Below are 12,801 nucleotides of genomic sequence, written 5' to 3'. Positions count from 1 at the left end.
CCTAAGACATCACCCTGAGGGGCCCAGTCTCAGTCTCAGCCTGGGGCCCAGAGGCCCCCTGAAGACACAACATGGAGATGAGGCTTTCACAGAAAGCCTCGGGGGGAGGGGGAGGCAGCAGTGAGTCCCTTGGCAGTTTTGAGGGGTGGGGGTCGGCACCTCGGGGTTGTGAGGCCAGGCCCTTCTTGCTTTGGTCTGGCTTTGCCCAGGAACCCTCTGGGGTGGGAGCTGGTGCTCTGGGTCCAGCATCCGGTGGCCCTCAGAGGGACTCGGGGCAAATCACAGCTTCTCCTCGCCTGCCTGGATGCGAGTGTAGGCCTCTTGGTCCAGAGGGACATAGCGGCCCTTCCGGACATCCAGGTAGAACAGTGGGTCTTTCACAACTGTTGGGTCAAAGCCCTCCTTCCGCAGGTCTGTCTTCTGTAGCTTGAAGGTCCCTGAGGGAGGGAGAAGACGGGGGAAGAAGGGTCAGAAGGGTGCAGGGCAGGGGCCTGAGCTCTCGGAACCCGCCCTCCCGCCAGGGTTGAGGAAGGGCAGAGGACACCGGAAAGGGGAGGAATGGGAGGAGGGGCACCGCCCTCTACAGTTTGCAAAGGCTCCATCCATTACATTACGTATCACTCCTCAGAGCAGCCCCGGCAAAGGGGAAGGGGCCGAGTTACCCACGCCTTTCTGCAGACAGGGAAACGGAGACCTGAAGAAGAGAAGCTATTCTTTCAGGGCCACATGCTGAGTGACAGCAGAGTGAGGACCAGACCGCAGGTCTTCCCTGATGGCTCCCTTTCATCTGAGCACCTCCCAGGTACAGAGGTGATCTCATGCAATCTGCACATCAACCCCAGGGGCAGGTGCACAACCATATTCTATGGATTCTAAGACGCACAAGATTTCAGATTTCAACATCTCTGAAGTAGCTCAGTTCGTGTGTCTTCCCCTTAATAGTATGTGATATAAATTATGCATCTTTCAATCAACGGTCTTAGCCCCTCTATATAGATGAGAAAACTGATGCTCAGAGGCACATATCTCAGCCAACGTCACACAGCCGCTCGGAGTCAGTGGAGCTGGGGTTTGAACCCAGGTGTGATAGAGATGCCAGAAATGGCTACAGCTTCTCCCCAGGTACCCCTCTGCCGCGTGGACTGGCCACTTCTCCCAGCAAGAGATGGAGTCTTTCTCAACGGCTGCTTGAATCCAGACTGGCCTTACAACTGGCTCTGACTCACAGAATGCGGAAGAGGCCATGTTGCGGGTGGTCTAGGCCTCAAGGGGCCTTGCAGCTTCCATCCCCACCCTCTCGGGGTGCCCTGAGACCAGTCTAGCCTCTGAAGGGGGAGAAACCACATGGAACAGAGCAGAACCACCCCAGGAAGGGCCGCTTAGACGGGCGCTAAGACTGGCCATATGTGGCTATGCAAATTTAATTAAAATGAAACGAAATTTAAAATTCAGTTTCCGCGTCACACTGGCCCCACTTCAAGCGCTCGGGGCTGGTAGCTGCCGTGTGGAGCGCGCAGAGCGCAGACAGAGCACACTGCCATCACCACCGTTCTGTGGACATCACTGCAGAGCCAACTAGACGGAAGCCCCACGTGAGGGTGGCCCTCTTACACCCGATGGCACTATTTGACCCTAGATGGGGCCAACAGAAGAACACGCAGCTGGACTTAACCCCAAACTGCTGACCCACAAATTGTGAGCAAATAAAATGGCTGTTCTGAGCCCTAAGTAAGTTTGGAGGCAGCCAGGACTGAGGAGAGTGGAGGGGAGGTCGGGGCATGAGCCTCAGAGCTTCCTGCCCAGAGAAGCTCCTGAGAGGACCGACAGACAGAAGGATGGCACCACCCCGCCGTGTGCCCGTGGACCCACCACTCGCCCCTCCTCCTGAGTCACCTGCAGCCTCCCCCAGCCTCCACACAGGACAGGAATCTGACCAGGTCACTACCTTGCTCAAACACTTCTGTGGCTCCCTACTGCCCCCGGTATAGTCCAAGCCCCCCTCCCCGGCCCACAAGGCCCCTGCTGCCCTTGCCATCCCACCTCACGCCGCTGCCCACCCCTCACTGCTCCAGCTTCAGGGGCGTCCTTTCATTCCTCTAGCAGCCAAGTGCCTCCCTGCCTCAGGGACTCCGCAGTGGCTGTTCCCAGAGCCCGGAAGGCCTCCCACCCCACGAAGTCCTCCCTCCCTCCCTCCCTCTCACTCTTGGGTCTCCGCTGAAACCGCACCTCCTCAGGGGAGCCTCCCAGTCACCCACAATCCCCTCATTCACTTTCCTGTTAGTTTGATCTGCATTCCATTCTTTATCTTTGGAATTCCTTATCCTGTGGCTGCCTCCCCTGCTGCTCTAGAAGCTCCCAGAAGGCACAGGTCCTGCCGGAATTTGTCACCTATACCCCCAGGGCCTAGCACAGTGCCTGGAGCAGACTACTCAGTCGTTATTTGTTCTCAGTTGTCCCACTGAGAATGGATGCACCCTCTCTCCCTGAAGCCTGGGTCTGCTCACAGGTAGGTCAGGTTACCAACCACTTGGCAAGGCTGTGGGTGAAGGGAAAATGACAGGCACCCCGGCCTCTCAGAAAGACCCAGGAAGGGGCCTTGGCCTGGCACCTGCGAGTTGGAGCTGGGGTCGGGGGTGGGGACAGACCTGTTTTGTGCAGCTCAGGCAGGAAGCGCAGGAAGATGGGGCGGGCGTACAGGGGCAGCTCCTTCTCCAGGAGCTGGGCTAAGCGCTCCAGGTCACAGCTGCCGGAGGGGTTGGCCACAGCGGCCATGCCGGCCCGGCCCTCGGTTCCTGGGGGTGGCAGAGCGGGCAGTGAGCGGCTGGCGATGGCCCCTGCGGCCCCTCCGCACACACGCCGGCACCTCCCGCTTCCCCGGGTACCTGGCACCTCGACGCCATACACGGCCACGTCGGCCATGGCCAGCAGGCGGCTGAGCGTGCCCTCCACCTCCGTGGTGGACACGTTCTCGCCTTTCCAGCGGAAGGTGTCCCCTGTGCGGTCCCGAAAGTACAGGTAGCCCAGCTCGTCCATCACCAGCACGTCGCCTAGAGGGGAGCTGGGTGAGCTGGGTCCCGGGGAGGTGCTCTCAGAGGGTGGCGAAAGGCCCCTTCCTCCCCCCCCACCCGAGGGGCGGGAAAGGCCTAGGGAGAGGTGCCCACCCACCGGTGAGGTAGGCCTGGTCCCCCTTCTTGAAGACATCCTTGGCGATCTTCTTGTTGTTGGCGCCCTGGTTGAGGTAGCCGTCGAAGCGCCGCAGGGGGTCCTGCTGGACGATGGCGCCCACCAGCTGGCCCGGCTCACCTGTGGGCAGGGGAGGCGGGGTCAGACCTGCCCTGGGGTCTCTTTCACACTGAGTGCACCCTGCGGCTGTCCACAGAAACGCCCACTTCTCCCCGCCCCACCCCGGGAGCCCCGAGGGCAGGGAGCTTCTCGGTAAAGTCTGGTCACTGAACAGATGGATGGAAAGTCGAACAAACAAATGACAGGGTGGTCAAGCCCTACACGGACGGCCTAACCAGAGCCGGCACTCCCAGGGCCCTGGCTCTGCTTAAAGAGCTTTACGTTCTGTATGACTGAATGGATGCACGGATGAAGAAATAAATGCCTGGAAGCCCTCAGAGAAGATGACTTCTGGCTGCTGACCAGGATGGGGCTCCCCACCCACCGGCCCCACCCCCCTCCTGAGTCAGCCCCTCCCACTCTCACCCCCAACTGCAACCCTAGGGTAGACCTGGCTGGCATGGAAGGCAAACGCCATCAGGCCCCCGGATCAGCTCCATGGTGTCCTCGTTGACACGAACCAGCCGGATGGGGTACACGAAAGACAGGATGCGGCTGTTGAATCCACAGGCCCCCACCTGCAAAGGCCGAGACTCGGGCCCAGCTGCTCCCACCATGGGCCTGAAACTGGACAGTCTGGGGGCTGCGGGGGGCCTCCAGCACCCACACTCCCACACTGGAACTCTGCTCTCCCCTCTGCCACCCGTGCCTTCCGTGGTCCATCCGCGTCCCCAACCTGGGCCGCACCTGGCTGTCGAAGTTACCCAGGCTGCAGTTGCACTCAGTGGCCCCATAAAACTCGGCCACCTGGGAAATGTGGAAGCGGCTACAAAAGTTGGTCCAGATGGACTGCCGGAGGCCGTTGCCGAGTGCCATGCGCACCCGGTGCCGGTTTTCCGCCTCCCGGGGTGGCTGGTTCAGGAGGTAGCGGCAGAGTTCGCCGATGTACTGCACGATCTGGGGATGGACTTGGCGTGAGTCTGGGGCCCTGAGGCTACTCTTACTTCACTGCCCCCCAACCCCCCAAGCCCCTACCCCTACTACCCCAGGGGCCGGCTGTGCAATCCCTTCCCTCTCTGGGCCTCAGCCTCCCCATCTGAACAATGGGAGTGTTGCCCCAAATAAATGGCTGGCTGCCCTCAGCTGTAAGACAGATGTCCCTGGGTAGACCTGGTGGGAGGGTCCCGAGGGGACGGGGATGCTCATCCCCTTCCCCTCTCACTCACTGTGCAGTTGTATTTGATACAATCGTCCCAGAAGCGGGAAGCTGAGAACTTCTTCCGGATCACCACCGTCATGCCATGGAGCAGGCATTGCCCGATTCCCACGATGTTTCCTGAAGGCAGAGGGGTGGGCCTCAGAGGTCAGGTAGACAGGAGACCCTTCCCTCCAGAGCCTCCTCTTGTACAGCCCAATCTCCTCAAAGGCTCTTTCCCTTTCTCTCTCCTGTCCTGTCCCTCCAACACTAACTGGTCATATCTCTCTCGCCAGTCAGACACCTTCCATGGCTCCCCAGTGCCTATAGGATTGAGTACGCAATCCTTAGACTGTCCTCTGAGGCCTCTGGAGCTGGCCCCAAGCTCCTGCTCCCATACCCGTAACGCTACCATTCAGCCAGGGGGCACTGAGCTAGCCAACCTAGCTTCTGCACCTCACATCTGCCTGCCTTGGGTGCACCTCCTCCAGGAAGCCTTCCAGGCCATCACTGGGCTCTTCCCTTGAACTGAGCTCCTGCTCCCTGCCTCTCCTCATACTCAATGCCATTTCTTGTATTAAGAGTCAGGGTAGGGTTCCATCATTCATCCTGCCCCAAACACACACAGCCAAACCCTAAGCACCTTGAGGGCAGGAATTACATTTATTCCATCTCTGTCTTTCTAAAACTCCTAAGACCAAGCAGCTCCTAAGACTGTGCATACCTGTGGAAGCGACCTGAATGGTCAGACCAGCCCAGGTGCCCTGCGGGACACAGCCACACACACCACTTTTGCTGGTGTGGCCACTTTCATTCAGAGATCAATGCCCATGTCTGTATTTGAACCCAGATTTGACTCCAAAGCTCAAATGTTTCTACTGCAACATGCTGCCTGCCAAGAAGGGTGGGGCTTCCAAGACTCTGGGGGTGCTGGAGGCTGAGTGGACAGGCCTGGAATACCTGCAGAGTGGTAGAGGGGGAGACAGTCGTAGACGATGTCGTCGGGCCGCATGCGGAAGCCGTAGTACACCAGGGCAGCCATGCGGTAATACCTGGGAGGGCAGAGGGCCAAGGGCTCTGTGGGCAGCTGGAAAGGCAGGAGGAGCGGCTCCGAGGCCCCACCATCCCCAGGCCTCCCCCCAGGGCACCTTCCCCTTACCTGCTGTGCACCACGATGGCAGCTTTGGGCAGCCCTGTGGTGCCTGACGTGTAGATGTAGAAGAGCTTATCTGAAGAAAACAGACACAGGAATAGCTGTGAGAGGGGGCAGCACAGGGCTGGGCACAGAGTCAGGCAGGCAGACATCTGTAGGTGTACGTCACTCAACACCCACTCCCACCACACCTCCTCCAGAAAGCCTACACTGATGGCCCCAGGCACCACCCTCTGCTCTAACGCCCGCACTGCTTCCTTCAACGAGCTTTTCCCGAGCCCTCGCTCTGTGCCAGGCCCGGGGAGACACCAGCGGCTAAGATGAGCACAGGCCTTGCCTGCGTGGAGGCGAGAGCCAGGTGGGACAGGAAGATGAGGACACGGGTATTTCCAATACTGAGCGCAAAGTGCTGGGAAGCACAGGGCCTGCCAAAGCCCAGCTGCAGCGCTTGACCCAGGCTCCAGGGAGGGGAGGTGGCACCAGGGAGGGCTTCTCGAAGGAGGTGATGCCTACTGCGTGGGGAGGGTTAGCTGCAGGAAGCCGGGTGCAGAGGTAGCTTTTGCACCACTGACCATTTCTGTATTCCCCCACTGCCAGGACCAGGGATTGTCATGTTATGGTTTCTGTGTGAGGTCAGCTCCACCAGGCTGGAGGTTCCAGGAGGTCAGGAATGCCTCTGCATGTTATATAGTAACTATCTCACGTTCTCAGGGCGCGTGCAGTATGTCAGCCCTAGGCTTGGCGCCAGGTTCAACCAGCCAGAGTCCCGCCCTCAAGGAGCTTACAAAAGTACCCAGCGGACCATATCCACACATGGCAGAGGTTAAACCGTAATGACGATGACGGCCAGTTACTGAGCACTTCCGGTCATACCCTAGCTTTCCACTGGACCTTTTCCAACCCCCAAACACAGGTTCTGTTGCCATCCCCAATTTTATGGCTCTGGGAACCGAGGCTCAAAGGGCAGCTCAGGTGTTCAGGGTCATACAAGGGAAGCAGTAGAGCTGGGATACGAACTTGGCCCAGGCTCTGAACCCCCAGGCGATGCAGCAAGCTGTGGGCTCTAGAAGGCAGGCTGGAGTGGGCAGGAAGAGAGGTGAGAGGGTCTGGAAGGCTGCCTAGAAGTCGGGGGGAGGCAGCCCAGAGCAGGGAGGGGATCACAGACCAACAGGGGCCTGCACTGAACAGGTGGTGGGTGACCATGCAAAGGGTCTCGCCCCTGGTCCAAGCGCAGCCCAAACTCAGGCGAGGCAGGCTCCTGGGTTCCACGTGATCCTGCGCATGTCAGGAGTCAACGAAGGCTGTTCAAGAACTGCGTTCTGTGTGCCTGGTGCTTTCACACACATCAGCTCATGCAGCCTTCGTAGCAAGCCCAGGATTACTGTCCTCATTTTCCCGGATGGAAAAGGGAGGTGACATGACTCACTCCAGGTCACGCAGCAAGTTTACAGAAGAACCCAGGCCTTGAGGCCACTGCTCTGTCCCTGGCCATCTTAGAACGCCCCTGTGGGGGTGAGGGGCCCACCTACGAAGCCCTTGTTGGGGCGGCTGGGCAGGTGCTTAGGGGCATCTTCTAGCAGGGGGTCCAGGTGCTCCGTGCCGGCAGGCACTGCGCTGGCCTCCCAGGGACCGGTGCAGAAGAGGCTGATGGAGGGGTCCAGGCTGGCACAGATCTCAAGGACAGCTGTGGGGGAAACAAGGCAGATCAGCAGGCAGGCCAGGACACCCCGTGTTCCCAGGACCTCTGCTTGTGCCGGGGCTGTGTCAGGGGAGGCTGGCTGGGTAGGGCAGAGAGATGGGTGAAGCACCTGGGACCTCGTCATAAGGAAGATGCTGAGAGGAGCAACGGCTCCCATTACCTGCTGGCTAACTACGCCATGGGCTCTTTACATGCATGCTCCTGCGCACACACCCCAGGAAACAGGTACCAATAACAGCCCATTTTACAGATGAGAAAATTGAGGCTGAGAATGGGAGGGATTCACTCACAGCTAGAATGTGCTGGAGCTGGGACTCAAAGCCAGCTCTATCTCACACCAAGGCTTACTATGGCCCTACCCACTGTACCATGCTAGTCTATGGGGGATTGGTTAGGAGGGAGGAGTGGGGGTTCAGAGGCCGGCAGCCCTCCAGCCTCTTCAGAGGGTGGGAACCTTCTCTCAGGCTCTCCTGTGCACTACACATGTCCAGATACTCACCCGCCCTGAGCGTAGGCCAGTCTGGCCCACACGGCCACAACTCCTCTGGCTTCCTCTTGACTTGTCCAACCCTCTCCCCTCTCCCTGCTGCATCTTTCCTCCTCCCCTTTCAGCATCTTAAGAACCTCTCCTGCCCATTATTCCACAGTCACAGCAGCACGGAGAGAGAGAACAGGGACACTGTGGTCAAAGCCCGAGATCAAACCCCGGTTCTGTCACTTAACAGCTGTGTGGCTCTGGGTGAGTGCCTCATGCCACTCTGAACCTCAGTCTCCTCATCTGTGAAGCCAAGATGACAATCTCTACCTCACCAGGCTTAGTGGAGATTAGAGCTGCTTTTGTAAAGCCCCAAACTCAGCATGTGGTCAGTGCCCAACGCGGCGGCCAATAAACATAAGCTCTGCAGGAGAGCGGGGAACAGATTCTTGTTCCCATTTTATAGATGAGGCCTAATTAGTCACAAGAACAGTTACCATTATGTCTGAGGGGTCACCTAGCATCGGCCACTGTGTTAATACTTCAGGTGAAGTGTCTCCCTGAAAACAGCAGGAGGCAGGTGCTATGGTGAGGAGACTGAAGCACAGGGTCTCACTCGGGTCTCCAGCCTACCAGGGGCACAGCCCAGGCCATCTGACTCCAGGGCTCGTGCCCCTAACCGGTGAGCCACACAGACTCTCCCAGGGCTGGAGGGGGGTTGTGGCGGTCCCGTGGGACTCCCTGCCTATCCCCTGCCCCTTCGGGGCTCACCTGGGGCCATCTCGCTGCCAAAGATGAGGGCCCGGGCCTGGGAGGAGGTCAGGCAGTGGCGCAGCGCGTCCCGCCGGAGGTTGGTGTTGATGAGCGCCGCCTCCACGCCCAGCTTGGCCATGCCCAGCCACAGGCCCACAAACTCATTGCAGTTCTCCATGAAGAGGGCGACCACGTCGCCCGAGGCCAGGCCCCGAGCCTGCAGGAAGTTGGCCACGCCGCTTGAGTAGTCATCCAGCTGGCAGAAGGTCCAGTGGGTGTCCGTGCCCTCGAAGATCAGGGCCGTCTTGTCCGGGTGGCGCTGGACCGTGGAGGCGAACAAGATGGGCACCGTGCGCCGCTCCCGCAGGTAGCGTCGGACCTTGGCCTTCACCTTCAGGAGCACTATGCCGCCGCTGGGTGTGGGGCGGGAGAGGGATGAGCAAGGGAGCTGTGACTGCTGGGCTTGGGAGTGGGGGTCCGGAGGCCCTGGTCTGATCACTTGTGACACCCCTTTCCCAGCACCTGTGTGCGGGGCAGCGATACATGCAGTGGCTCACTGATGCTGCATGATAACATCAGGGACCCGGGCGATTACTCCCTCCCCGGTACAGAGGAGGAAACCAGTGCCAGGGTTTGCCCTGGGCTTTACGGGTGGAACGTGGCAGCGCTGACATTTGAACCTCAGTCCTGTCCGGCTCCAGAGTTCAACTCCAAGTACACTCTAAGCTCTGCTCTGAGTCTGCTGCTCTGTTGGGGACTTCACGACTACAGGGCCCCAAGTCAAAGTCCAAACTCCTCCTCCTGGACCTCCCACACCCCCGTATTGTCCCTCTCCCCGTAACTGCCGCAGAGAAAAAGGACGAGTTTGCGATTTGTCCCGTCTCCCTCCCGGTGAGCCCAGCAAGGTCCGCCCTGTTCACCATCTTGCCCCCGGGCGCTGCTCAGTGCCAGGCACAGGGTAGGTGTTCAATAAGTGTTTGTGGAATCGCTTGGCAACATCCTCCTTTCCTGCCCCACCCGTGCCACCTCTGACCCCTGAACTCTCCTGGCCCCCCAGCCTCTGTGCCTTTGCTGATGCCGTGCCCTCTGGCTGGAATCCCCCGCTCCCACTTCCTTGAGGTGACTCTCAAGTACAACTGCTTTTCCTCCAGGAGGCCTCCTCTGATTCCCCAGGGCCCGGGCCTGAAGCCATCTCCCTTTGTTCACGCTCCCACAGCTCTCTGCTGTGACCACCCTTCCCGCAGTGGCCACTCGAAACCTCCTTTTGCAATCAACTCAGACTGGCAAATGCCGAGCCACCTGTTCTGGGTGTGGGTCGGGGTGCTGGGCACTGGGATACTACCGTGATTAAGACTGCCAGGGTCTCTGCCCACATGGCACTGCCAGTTTAGGGATTGACTGTGTCCCCTTCCGGTCTCCCTGACCAGTCTAAGCTTGGCCCAGGTCTGGGGCTGCCTCATTCCCCTCCCCACCCCAGGCCCCAGAGTCAGCTCAGCGCTTTTCACAGAGGAGGTAGCAGCAGGTGTTTCTGGTACAGGATATCCCCATGGACCATCTCTGACTTTCTCTGGGAAGCAGGTTCTCCCTGACATGATTCAGGGCCTGCTCTAGAATTCAGTGCCCTCTCAGACTCATGCCAGCTGGAGGACAGGGCCTCCTCCACAGGGTTCTTCTTCACCCTCTCACAAGTTATAGCATGTTCTTAGGACTCCTTACAGATGTCTCCTCAACACGCCCGGTGTTTGATGTATGTCCCAGGACCCCAAGTCTGCTCCAGGCTAAAGAGCACCAAGTTAAGTAGATTCCCTGGGAGGAGACTTTGACCTTGGCAATGGAGGTACCACATACTATTGCAAGGGGAAGGGTGTGGAACACAGACTGCTCCTTTGGGGCCTGGGTGCCCTGTGCTGGTAGAGACCATAGGGTCTGGCCTGGGGAGATTTGGGGGATTAGGAGCCCAGCATAGTGTAGGAAACCCAGGAAGGGTTGTACCAGGTACTCACAAGACATCACGCCTGATGGTCTTGACGAAGACTCGGACGAAGCGCCAGCCGCCAGACCCCAGGTAGAGGAACAGCAGGGAGAACCCTACTTGGGTCCAGGGCAGTTTCAGCACCAGCTTGGAGAACAGCAGCAGCCCCACCAGAGATGCCCCAAGCAGCATTGTGGCCTGTGGGCACAGGGCAGTCAGTGGACCCAAATGCCTGGATCCCCTACCTCCTGGCTCGGGCAACCAGGCCACTATCATCTCAAAGGGTTAACCTGTAGTGAGGCCATATTGAGTAGGGTAGCCGAGGACTGGGTCCCTTTCTGGGGCTGTCGGGAAGGGTCAGGCTAGAGGCATGGGACTTGAGGTGAGGAGTTCCAGGGCTGAGAGTCAGAGGCTGGGTTCTAGCCCCTAAGTCCCATCTCTGCCTATGACTCTCTGAATGACCTTGGGCAAGTCCCTTTCCCACTTCAGTCCTTAGTCTTCCCCTCTGTGCAATGGGTGTAATGAGAATTGCTCTTAGAGGCCCTTCCAACCAAAAGAAGACAGTCCACTCTCCTGACATCCAGGATCCCAACCAAAATGCCTTGAAGCGGGTATTGACTTGAGTGCCTCGGGCTCGACTCCCCACCCAGAGACCTACGGAGTTTCTGTGGATGATCAGGCCAAGCCACAACACCCAAAGGGGCAACTTCTTGAGAAGGGGTCCTGCTCAGTCCCTGCCCATAGGTCCAGGCAGTGCCATGCCTCTGTTGGCCCACAGAGGGCGATGGAGAAAACAGGTGAGAGCCTGGAGGTGCCTGAGAGGTGACCGCACAGAGGGGAAAGGTGATTGAGGGAGAGGAAGAGGGGCTTGAAGTCACCCCCACAAACACACTCAGCAAGCCACTCAGATGAATCTTAGGGGATTGGGGCTTAAGGGGAGAGGAACGGCTGGCAGGGCTGAGATTAGGACTCTTGGATTCTATTCCTGGTGCTTTACAGACTTGCTCAAGGGGCAGCAGATGGGACTGTTTTCCTTCAGGTTCTCCTGTTCCTGGGGAGGGGCTGAAGGTCACGTCTATGAGGTAGCCTGAGATTCTCCAAGCCAGGACGAAGACATGGTCTGGACCACAGGGAACCCTTACACCATCTCTCCCTCCTCCACACGAAAAGCAAAAGCCGGGAGGGGGACCGAACCAGCGCCTCCAACTCCAATGCCAAGGGTCTCCAAGGTCCTCAGACCTCTGGACTAACAGAGCCCGCCAGGGCAAAAGACAAGGACCCGTCCCGGAAGGCTGGGGGATGGGACGAGGAGGGAACGGGATGCCCAGATCTCCCGGGCCGCGAGCCCGGGTCACTGCGGACCGCCTTGACCCCCAGAAAAGCCAGGGTAGCAGAGCGCCCGGCAAGGAGACAGAGCAGCAGGGCGCGCCCCCCACCCCAGACCGGTACCGCCACCTTCCCCGGACTCGGCCGGGCACATTCTCCCGCCCGGGGACCCGTTGTCCTAGCCTGTGCTCACCTGGTGTCGGCCCCGCCGCGGAGCACGCAGTCCAGATGCGGCCCGGCTGCTGTAGCAGAGTGGGGAGCGCGGAGGAGCATCAGCCGCTCCTGGGCGCACAGAGCCGAGTCTCAGCAGCGTTTCCACGGCTCTGCGCCCTGCACGGCCCAGCAGCTCGGCCGGCCCCCCCCCGCCCGCGGCGCTCCTCCCCTGCCCGTCTCCCGCCCGCCTCCCGCCCGCCTCCCGCAATCCAAACCGGCTGCGCCGGCCGGCACCGCCGCCGGCCGCGCCTTGCCCAGGGTGAGCACGCCGCAGAGATGGCAACGCCGCGCAGCCTCCGCGAGCCCCACGCCGGCCGACCCAGCCCGTCCTACGCGCGCGACGGCTCCTGGCGGCGCCCCCGCGCGGCACGCTGGGAGTTGTAGTCCGCGCCGCGCAGCCCCGCCGGGCAGCAGAGGCCCCCGGGGCAGTTGAGGAGGCAGGCGGGCTCTGCCTGGACCCCGACCCCCAATCCCTGGGCGTCCGGACGTGGGGGAGAGCACCCCCACCGCACCGTTGGCGGAGAATCTGGAGTCCGCGCCCGGACCCGAGCAGAGTTCAGCAAAGGCCCGGCGCCACACCTAGAAGAACGCTAAAAAGGCTGTTTCAGGCAGAGGTGAGTCGGGTGGGAAGAATCTAACAACTGGCTCTGTGGCGCAATGGATAGCGCATTGGACTTCTAGCTGGCCTCGTGTGGTTATTCAAAGGTTGTGGGTTCGAGTCCCATCAGAGTCA

At 59.9% G+C, this 12,801-nt stretch overlaps 1 protein-coding gene and 1 non-coding gene across 3 annotated transcripts; one reads left to right on the top strand and one right to left on the bottom strand.

The window, feature by feature from the left end:
• Positions 1–78: 78 nt before the first annotated feature.
• SLC27A4 (solute carrier family 27 member 4) lies at positions 79–12,239 on the bottom strand. Of its 2 annotated transcripts, none has more exons than XM_022578596.3 (13): positions 12,049–12,239; positions 10,561–10,727; positions 8,576–8,970; positions 7,156–7,314; positions 5,637–5,706; positions 5,438–5,529; positions 4,509–4,618; positions 4,030–4,239; positions 3,734–3,860; positions 3,166–3,303; positions 2,883–3,047; positions 2,646–2,792; positions 79–437 (listed from the first exon to the last, which is right to left on the bottom strand). In XM_022578596.3, exons 2-13 carry the CDS (start codon positions 10,719–10,721, stop codon positions 280–282), a joined length of 1,932 nt encoding a protein of 643 aa, XP_022434304.1. In that variant the 5' UTR covers positions 10,722–10,727; positions 12,049–12,239; the 3' UTR covers positions 79–279. The 2 variants fall into 2 exon arrangements, with proteins under 2 accessions (XP_022434304.1, XP_022434305.1); XM_022578597.3 differs by lacking the exon at positions 12,049–12,239 and adding an exon at positions 11,188–12,011.
• A 472-nt stretch (positions 12,240–12,711) lies between these two features.
• Positions 12,712–12,801, top strand: TRNAR-UCU (transfer RNA arginine (anticodon UCU)). The gene is given in 2 exon segments: positions 12,712–12,748; positions 12,766–12,801. It is a non-coding gene; the product is annotated as a tRNA-Arg (tRNA).

Source organism: Delphinapterus leucas, chromosome 6 (genome assembly GCF_059928025.1).
Source record: "Delphinapterus leucas isolate spDelLeu-1000000601 "Yukka" chromosome 6, BTC_Dleu_Yukka2, whole genome shotgun sequence".
Classification (NCBI taxonomy): Eukaryota; Metazoa; Chordata; class Mammalia; order Artiodactyla; family Monodontidae; genus Delphinapterus; species Delphinapterus leucas.
Note: the sequence above shows the minus strand (reverse complement) of the source record. Positions and strands in the feature narration are given on the sequence as shown.